General features: G+C 43.0%; 1 protein-coding gene across 2 annotated transcripts; it reads left to right on the top strand.

Annotated features, from left to right (window-relative positions):
- Positions 1–505: 505 nt before the first annotated feature.
- Positions 506–5,184, top strand: LOC125286659 (probable alpha-ketoglutarate-dependent hypophosphite dioxygenase). 2 transcript variants are annotated; one of them, XM_048231879.1, is made up of 7 exons: positions 506–577; positions 1,270–1,564; positions 2,895–3,180; positions 3,339–3,430; positions 3,898–4,037; positions 4,218–4,322; positions 4,820–5,184. In XM_048231879.1, the coding sequence occupies exons 2-7, from the start codon at positions 1,435–1,437 to the stop codon at positions 4,913–4,915; spliced, it is 849 nt and encodes a 282-aa protein (XP_048087836.1). In that variant the 5' UTR covers positions 506–577; positions 1,270–1,434; the 3' UTR covers positions 4,916–5,184. The 2 variants fall into 2 exon arrangements, with proteins under 2 accessions (XP_048087836.1, XP_048087837.1); XM_048231880.1 differs by having other exon boundaries at positions 536–577; positions 1,275–1,564.
- The last annotated feature ends 4,979 nt before the right edge of the window (positions 5,185–10,163 follow it).

The following is a 10,163-nucleotide window of genomic DNA, read 5'->3' on the forward strand; positions in this document are numbered from 1 at the left end:
CCAGTAGGTGGCACTGTAGAATGCAGAGATGCTGTATTTCAGATCTCCAGCATCAGTTGCTCACGATGTGTTGGAGGCCTTGTCATCATTCCAGTGAAGGATTTATAGTTGCTGGGTTTTCCATTTTCCATTACAGGACCACACGTGAGATTGTCTTGTATTATTCAATCACTTTCATCAACTGGTACACGTACAACATGCACAGATGTGACCCACCCACACACACACACACACACACACACACACACACAGACACAACTCAGCCTAATATAAGGAACCCGTGGCAGAGTTGGCAGAAGAGTTTCCAGAAGGAACTAAAGTGGACCTTGGACAGGACGCAGTCACAGAGACAACTCGAAGCCAAGCCAAGTATATCATCTGGGGTAATGACAAGAATAGTTGTGATGGCTGAGCTCAAAGCACAGTGACTTTTCAGGCTCATTTTCAAAGGCCTGCTGACATTTTGGTGTGAAGTGCATGTCATCTGGTTCTTATTCACTATATCATTTCATCTGTCTAGCTCACAGCTGCTGAAAGCATCAAGGCATCAGGTCTCTCATCACACAGGTGTGCACAGGTGAGTCTCTCTTCTGGAGCGGGTGACTAAAATCACATCTGGTGTAAGAGACCTGTGTGTGTGTGTGTGTGTGTGTGTGTAGGATGGATGTGTGCATGTATAATAATCTGCCTTGAAGAAGAGAAAATCTCTATAACAGCAGGTGTATGGATTTGTGTGTATGAGTGTGTGTGTGTGTGTGTGTGTGTGTGTGAAAGAGAGAGAGAGAGAGGGATAGAGTCAGAGAGAGACAGACAGACGGAGAGACAAAAGAGACAGAGAGTCTGACCACAGTGTGTGTGTGTGTCCAGTCTGAGTCTGAGTAAGCGCTGCTGTACTGGGCCCATGGGACAGGGGTGTCGCTGCTCATTTGCGCAGCTCCAGAGATGTTTTTGTCATTAGTGCCGTCATGCTGCTGCAGGTCGCGCCCAGCCCCCGGAATCTCCTGGTGCTCCATAAACAGCCCAGAATAAATTTATCCTGAGCGAGCGAGCGATGAAGGGGTGAAAGGAGAAAACAGAGGAGAGGAGAGAGAAGTGCCAGAGAAAGACAAGTGCGTTTCTGAGGAGAAACGGAAATACCTCTGTCAGGAGAAGCTTGTAACAGCCCGCACTCTCCCTCTCTCTCCCTCTCCCCTCCTTTCTCCCTCCCTCTCTCCCTCGCTCTCTCTCTCTCTGTGTCTCTCTGTTGCCCTCACTCTTTTTTTTCCACAGGGCAGGTTATAAAAACAGGCTTCTTCAGGAAACACTTACACAGTCTAACAAGGGCCCAGCTGGTTATCCCAGACAGACAGAGAGAGAGAGAAGACAGAGACAAAGACAACATCGCAGTAGTAAGATCCGAGAGAGAGCGTCGTCATCCCTCAGCAGCCAGCAGTCATGAGCGTATCCGTGGAGCAGATGTCCAGCCTGTACGAGCAGCAGGGCTACCTGAGTGGCGTGGGCGTGCTGGACCCCACCGAGCTCCGGCAGGCCAGGGAGGCCTTTGCCCAGCTGGAGAGGAAGTTCGGTGAGTAGGCTACCGGTCAGGCAGTGGGGTGGGGGATTGGTGTGGAAGGGGAGTGTTGGCAGAAAGCCAGTTAGCTGTGGAGTGTCACAGCTATGTACTGTTTTGATGATAGTTATGTAATGGAGTAAAAAAAAAAACATAAAACAAAAACATTTCATTTGCTATAGTTTCAGCTGTATTCTCCATAAGCAGTAAAGTAAATGATGGGCCTACTTCTGGGATCCCATTTCCAGTATGACATATTTTGACGCATTTGACGTCACTTCCTGATGGTCTCTGAAAGACCCCTACTGGACTTTGGCTTACCCTGCTTACCCCCTCAGTCTCTGGTCCTACGCTGTGCAGTGTGAGAGGGGGAGTTTCTACAGTAGGCCTATAGCGGAGAAAGCCGTACTTCTTTTACCGATTTATTTAACGATATATTTTGCATTACTAATCAAAACAATGTCCAACTTGCCATTGCGCATACTCAAGCCCTGTAATTTATAGATAGATAAATGTGTGGTATGTTGAACTTAGTGTATGCGTTTGTTATATGATCTATGGTAATTATTGTGTGTCTTAAGTGACAAATGGTTACGCTTTACTTGACAGTGTTGACATAAGAGTGACATGACACTGTCACCATAAACGTTTATGACATAACGCTTCTGTCATTACTGTAAGTGTCATTCGGTTTTTGTCATAACAAGTTAGGGTTAGCATTAGGGTTAGGTTTAGGGTACAGGTTAGGGTTAGGATTAGGATTAAAGGTTAGGTTTTGGGTTAGGGTTCAAGTGTCATGACAGTGTCGATTATGTCGATACTGTCAAGTAACGTTTTACCTGACAAATACTGTATATAAATTTTGTTAATGCTCATATAGATCTGGCGTGTTCGTAACAAGTGTAGGTGACGTTTATCAGTTAGTGTCTGTGGTTGCTGATCTGAGGAAAGGCTACTAATATCCTGTGTGTATGAAGACTGCATGTCACAAGCTTTCTTCTTTATGCCAATGTGTACAGCTCCATTTTGATGGAATAAAGCAACCAGAACACCAGTGCATGGCCATTTTTTACTTCAAATGCAGACTCATAGAGCACAATGCTTTACAGTTACATGTATATATGATGCTGTTTTTTTTGTTGTTGTTGTTGTTTTTTAAGCATTTCATGAAGCCTGTTTAATGTGCAATTAATCATGAACATCAGAACTTAAAGATGCAGTAACTAGAGCTGGAGACTCAGAGCTTCTGTTGTAACTGACGTTTTTAACACTTCCCTGGAAAGGTCTCTGCCATCAGTGTGTGCAGTGCAGCTATGCTAACCCTCCATCTGCTTGTCCCCCACAGGAACAGACTATACTGGGTACAGCCTCCACAACGTGCACATGCAGTACGACTGGGTGATGGGGCTAGTCAAGCACCCCCGCGTTCTGGAGGTGGTAGGTGCCGTCCTGGGGCAAGATGTCATCCTGCTGGACTCCAGATTTATCTGTAAATACCCCGTAACCAGGGGCAACCGAGGGGCAGATGTCATCCCCTTTGAGAACGGACCAGGAGGGGAAGAAACGAACAGAGAGGAGCGGGGAGAGAAGGAGGCTGGCCTGCCCTACGTGGCCTGGCACCAGGATATGAGGTGGGTCACACACACACACACACACACACACACACACACACACACACACACACGGCCAAAACAATCCAAAACCAACTGAATCGGTTTATTGTATCAACCCTACTAAATAAAAGAAAACGTATTGTATCTGATAAAGATGTGTTCCTTGTGATTTGCAGGTACTGGGGTCTTGATGGAGGTCCAGTGCTGTCTGTGTGGCTGGCTCTGGATGACTCACTGGAGGACAATGGAGCTCTTCAGGTTATTCCAGGTACTGAACACCTTGAGTCCAAATGAAGGCTACGACAGAGTGATGAGTGGCTAGATATGACAGAGTACATTACTACATCAAGTAGTATTGCTTCCAGGGACAGGCAATTAGTATGAGTAATAGAACAAACATAAACAAAGTGCCTTTTCACATAGCATATTACTGTGAAATACAATGCCACCATTCACAAGGCATATTTCAACATGTTCCGGGAATACCAAAGACTCTAGGAGACCTGTGTTATACAGTGTAGCCAGAGTAAACTCTACACTCACATCACATAAAATGTTGCCTCTAAAATATTTTCACAGCTTTCTCAAACTCGGTCTAGACCACTTAGGTTTTGACAAACAGCTGGCCTGTTTTAGCTTTGTAGAAAAAAAGGCCCATCTGTGACAGCGGGTAAACGCAGTGGAGGGCCATGTGATTGATGAACTAAACACAAGCTCACTTCCTGCCTCCAACAGGAAGTCACTGCTCCGGGATGCTCCCTCACCGCCAGTCTCAGCGCCCGGGTAACATGCTGTCGGTCAACCAGGAGATCCCAGAGGAGCTGGTGCAGACAGACAAGGCTGTACTCTGCCCCCTGTTGGCCGGGCAGATGTCGGTGGGTGATGTCTACCTATATATACTCATAGATCACCAAGGCTCAAACTTCTGGTTCTGTAAGACATAACTCAAATAGCATTTGTGCATAGCATAGCACCGTCCTTCAGTCAGTTTCTTGGCCTTTGGTATTTTGGTTATCTGGATATTAATGTCCATATTTTTTTTTGTGAACATGCAGCTGCATGATGGCCTGCTCGTCCACGCCAGTGACCCCAACATGTCCGACCGCAGGCGCTGTGGTTTCGTTATCCGCTACGTCCCCACATGTGCTTATCCAATTCAGGTGGGAGAAATGCAGAGTGATATTCACACATCAATTTTCATGATGCTAACTTGCCTGTGTACTTAAAAAAGTGTGTGTGTGTGTGTGTGTGTGTGTGTGTGTGTGTGTGCGTTACAAAAGGAATATTTTTTCATTGAAATTATAATTGATTCAATAAGTCAAGACTTGTACTATGTAGTGTCTGGATATTTTCTTCGTTAACAGCAAGTAGGACATTTTTAAGAGCTGTGTTTGAAGACAGTGGGCAGAATGAATGGGTGACTCATTTCCTTGGCAAGTTTGTATCTACAAGCAGTGGAAACGTCTTAAGAATGTGGGGGGAATGTTTTGTTCAAACACAAGAAAGGCTGAAACCTCAGCCCTTTTTGTCAGTGCTTTCCTTTCCCTAAAGAACGTCTCTCTCTCTCTCTCTCTCTCTCTCTCTCTCTCTCTCTCTCTCTCTCTCTCCCCTCTCTCTCTTTCTCTCTCTCATTCCTCTCCCTCTCTCTGCACCCCAGGACCCTGACAGACCCAGGCGTTTCCATGCCACCGTTCTGGTCAGCGGAACCGACCAGTATGGACACTTCTCAAACAGTGAGGATCCAAAGATCTGAACGCTACAGCCAATAAGCTGCAGGCAATGAGAGGAGGAGGAGAATATTTATAATACTTTGAATTACTTTGTACTGTTGTACTCTCAACAGTATTATATGATTTACTGTAATGTATAATATTATACACTTTACTGTAATATCTGCACATTTTTAACATCTTTAAGTAAATAATATATTGTGACTAAGAGGCATGTATAATATGGGGAACTGTTTAATGATATGTTTTGGTTTTCAGGGATATGTAAAAGGGTTTTGGATACTTTGTGTACCTTGGCTCTGAATGTTAAATCAGTTTAATAAAATATTTAACCGTATTGCATTGATCTTTTGTTTACTTCTTGCACGTTAGCCTATGGCAATTGGCAGCAATGGAATTAGACAATACATGGTAATAAGATTATATAAAGAGCCCTGTTTCATTATTTCATTCATTAAGTCAAAACGCTAACTCTTGCCACTTTGGTGGTAGTTTTGGAGCAATTGACACACAATTAATATCTGTCATAGAATTTGATAGAGTATGACTTTCTCCTTTTGTGAGTTTGTGTAATCATTTCAAGTATCTAGTCTTTTAGCGAGTGTTCTAGTCTTTTAGCGAGTGTTTTCAAAGGGTGCGCATTGCACATCCAACAAACATATCTACAGGCCTATGAGCAAATGTCATTACTGTTACACTCGTCCCCACAACATCAATACTCTGTTGTATAACCAGTGTTGCCAAAGTTACCTTGAAAAAGTAATCTGATTACTGATTACTCCTTTAAAAATTAACTTAGTTACTTTACTGATTACTTGATTTTAAAAGTAACTAAGTTAGATTACAAGTTACTTTATTAGTTACTTTCAGCAGCTGCCGACAACACCCCCACCGGCTCAACATAAAAATGATAACCGGTTTTGCCAATACTCACTATACTGGAAGTGCATTTTAACAGTAATATCAGCCATGTATAGCAGACATCCCAACCTAACCTACTTAAATACTGAAATTCAGATGTTTGTTCAATAATACCAACACCAAAATAAGGAAGGCCTATTGATAGAAATTGTTATAGTAAAATTGTAGATTTTTTTGAAGATTTTTTTTTTTCATGTAGCCTTGGCAACTAGCCATCTTGTATAGGCCTGAGTAATATGCAAATTAAATTGCACTTGTTAAACTCACCTCAACAAGCCTTAACCTGCTGTGAGCAATGCTAAAGTCGCTGTTGCAAACAGTGCAGTGTGCAAGACTATCATTATGTTTTAATCTTATGAGACAATTGGGTACACTTTTGTGTAGTCTGATGTGAAATGGGTCTTAAATCTTCCTTTTTTGGGGGCTGATGCTGCCATGGCGCCTGTTCTAGATACACTGACTGAACTGATTAATTAAGTTTGGGAGAAAAGAGATATAAGCACACTTACACTGAAAACTGATTGGTTGATTTAGAAAAACAGACCAGGATGCTCTCTGTCTTGGATGCTCTTCAGGCACAAACGCACCACTCCTCTCTCTCTCCCTCTCCGTTGTGTGGGCGTTAAACTCATATGCACACGCGATTTCAAGTCGGTCTGGTTTTGCGTGCTCTTGTTAAGCTCTAGGTTCCGGAGATTTTATGGAATTTGCGGGCGTCAGGAAGCCGCTATCAATATGTGGGAGAGACTCCCAAAACTTCGGGAGACTTGGGACGTCTAGCTAGACAGCACTTTGTCGCCAGTACAGAATGTACAATGTACCTTAATGTTGCGTGGTTTTACACGTGAATTGTCCTCATGCTGAAAATGTGAGCATAGCCTACATGACATTAATCCCCAAGACAAGAAGAAAGCAAAGAATATATCTTTTTACTAGGGAAAATGACAAAAAAAGTAACGCACAGTAACTTAGATAAGTAACTTTAATCTGATTACTGGTTTGTAAATAGTAGCGCGTTAGATTACTCGTTACCGAAAAAAGTGGTCAAAATAGGCTAACGCGTTACTGGCATCACTGTGTATAACACATCTGCGATGCTATCATACACCCATTTCTAATGGATGAAGCCTTGGCCTGAAAGAGAGGTCGTCAGGTGGTCCCCAACCTTCTCTGGGTGTTTCGACCCTTAACCACAACACCCTCCAGTTGGCGGGTCAGCAGTGACTGGCCAGGTCACTGCCCCTCTCCTCCAGCCTTCCAGCTTGCGTCCTCTCTTTTGTGCCAGAGCCAACAGGAGGCTCTCTCAGACGCTTCTCCCAGCCTACGTACGGCTGCTTTCCTCAAGTGGCCTCTCAGTCCAACCTTTGTCAATAGATCCCACATGGATTGAGCTGGGAAACCTTGACATCCAACTTCCACTGTCAACAGCCATGTTGCCCACCCCTTGTCCCGACAGTCTTGGACCAGTTGCTGATACTCATACTCTTGGACCAGTTGCTCATACTATTCCCCTTAAAATACTTTTTCCAACTTTACTCATTTTTTCAAGATAATTCCATGGTTATTTAAATATACCTTTGTATCAACTTATGTAATATTGGATATTACCAGTTTTGAATTTCAATTTGCTATTTATGGCCTGCAGGCCTCATTGACCTGAGCTCATGCAAGTCAGAAAGGGGAAGATTCTATTGGGGAAAGGTTCCAGTAGGGGGTTGGCATGGAAGCAAAGAGGGGAAGTGAAGGGGTTTGTGTGAATGTACAGAAGTACAGAGACAGTCCATCTGATCAACAGGTATGTTCCTGGGCTCAATTTTATACACTAACCATTTTCTCACCCATTCATTTATAATAGCCACGTGGCACATGGCAGGGAGGTAGAGTTCAAACAAGATAGTTTTATTTGAGGAAGTGGGTTGTCAAACCCAGGTCAGTATCAAACAGTGTTTCAATTTGGTTTTGGGCAGGTGGCACAGCGTTTGAAGTGTGGTTCAAAGCGCCCATGTCGCGTGACCAATTACGTAGTGTTTCAATTTGGTTTGGACAGGTGGCACACTTGCCGCGAGCCAATTACCGAAAGTAAACACCTGTTTGATCTAAATGACAAAGTCCCAGAATGCTTAAAAGTCATTCAAACACATCCTATCTTTGTGGTTTTTTTGTGAGGAGAGAGATTTTAAGAGATATAGCAACATAGAGACATATAGAGATATAGCGATTTATAGTGCATTCTTGTGATTGATAGGTTAGTGATATAGATTAATTGACAGACAGTAAGTGATAGTTTAGATAGATATAGTCTAGTGACGTTAATATTTAGATAGTAGCAGAAGTAAAAAAAAAAACATATGACTGATGCCTTTATTTCAAGAACAGCTGACCCTTTGAAATACTGGCAGGAGAGGAGAGTGGTTTATCCAAACCTAACTGTGATGGCAAAAAAATATTTGTGCATGCCAGCAACAAGTGTGCCTTGTGAAAGAATTTTTTCCAAGGCTGGGGAGGTTTATTCAAAAACAAGAAACAGATTAAATGCCAAGACGGCAGAACAACTGTTATTCCTAAATAAAAATGTATGTTGACATACAAAAAATGTGTTGTTTATTTTTCCCCATGTTGTACCTGATTAGTCTAACCTGCTTCACATGTATCCTTTATTTCCCTACAACATGTTCCCAAAAAAAACCCTGGGCCATAAGCATAGCCTACATTTTAAAACAATTGTAGCATTTTCCTCTCCAGCATATTCCAAAGGATAATGTACTATGAAACTGAAATAACAAAACATCTAACTGGCAGATATAAAAATGTTCTAGTTACTGAATGCATATACTAGTCTGAAATTTCTAAGCACCAGCAGGGAGTCGAACACCGGCCGCTCCGGCCGAATGCAAGTGTGTTAACCACTGAACCACGTGGCTGTGGACGAAATCTTGTGTTCCATGTTGGCTATTTATATTCTTCGTCTGAAGCAGTTGTGCTTCATGGTCAAAATGTGATGTTAGCAAAACTGGCCACTAGATGTCACCATGGAGTTACGTGTGTCGGATTGTTTCGAAACCTCGACACATTCCGGTGCAATGGCTTCGAACGTTTCGTTGTTTCATAAAGCCTCGTTCTGCCCATCCCTACTGGAAACAGTAGGCCAAGAAGGGGTCCAAAACACAGAAGATCAGCAAACTAAACGGAAGAAGTCCCAAAACACAGAAGATCAACTTAACTAGATCCAAATCCGGAGGTGTCTCGAGGGGTCAGACCAGGAGGACGCTGGAACAGGCGAGGGGAATCCTGGAGGCGTATTCCTTGTGAGTCAGGCTGGTGGATAGCACCTTGGTGTCATCTCTGACGAGGCCAGACAAAGACTGAGGGGAGACTGGGGTTTAAGTAGGGAGTGAGGCTGATTGGGAACAGGTGCAGGTCATTAGTAAACTGGGGAGTGTGAACGAGTGAGGGGAGCTTCAGGAGAGTGAGCAGTGGGTGTGGCTGGAACAGAACCTGGTGTGACTGTGACAGCATGTGTGTGTCCCTGAGATTGGAAATGTGGGAGAGCTTGTCAGCGTGTATGAGGGTGTGCATGAATCTGATGGCAAGTGCGAGAGTGTATGTGAATCGGAGTGTGTGAGTGAGGCTGAGTATGTGAGTGAGTGTGTAGGTGAGAGTCTGAATTGATTCAAGCCTTGGTTCACTGGTCGTGCATTTGGGTCCTACTTCCTGAAATCCTGACACTAGGCCTATTTTACCTTGTTTTTTAGGGTTCTCTTTCGTCCCTAAAGGCCTAAGAATTGCCCACAACTCCTTGGGATCTCCTTTTTATGCTCCTCAATTTTAGCCTTAAATCCTTTTTCGCCTCATCCACCATTCGTTGAACCGTATTTTATATTCTTTAAAAAGAACAGGCAGTTTGGAGCTTTTAAATTCACTTAAAGATTTTTATTCCTTGCGTGAATGGTGATTATCATTTTTATCCAAGGCTATTAATCTCTGTTTTATCCTGGTCTCAGCTATCAATGTACTTCCAAGAAAATAGATTAAAAGTAATCCCATGCTGTATCAACATCACATATGTTGGTAATTTCAGTCCAGTTGATATTATTAAGTGTGTGCTGAAAGTTGTTAGCATCATACCTTTTTAAACTTCTGCTCTTCAAAGATTTGTGACATTTAGACCTCTTAGCTTTCCTGGTACAGTAAGTAAAAAAATGGTCACTAATTCCATACACAATAACACCATTTTGTAAGATCTTACATCTGTCAGATACCATGATATGCTCAATAGCAGTTTGGCTATGTTCAGTTATTCTGGTTGGAACACTAATTAATTGGGTTAGACAGGGTTAATTGGGTTATACA

The sequence above is a fragment of the Alosa alosa genome, chromosome 21 (assembly GCF_017589495.1).
Source record: "Alosa alosa isolate M-15738 ecotype Scorff River chromosome 21, AALO_Geno_1.1, whole genome shotgun sequence".
NCBI classification, from domain to species: domain Eukaryota; kingdom Metazoa; phylum Chordata; class Actinopteri; order Clupeiformes; family Clupeidae; genus Alosa; species Alosa alosa.

Coding starts and splice junctions, on each gene's coding strand:
- LOC125286659 (XM_048231879.1), top strand. CDS start 1,435: ATGAGCGTATCCGTGGAGCAGATGTCCAGCCTGTACGAGCAGCAGGGC. Junction 3,181..3,338: donor GCCTGGCACCAGGATATGAG/GTGGGTCACACA, acceptor TGTGATTTGCAG/GTACTGGGGTCTTGATGGAG. Junction 4,323..4,819: donor CATGTGCTTATCCAATTCAG/GTGGGAGAAATG, acceptor TCTGCACCCCAG/GACCCTGACAGACCCAGGCG.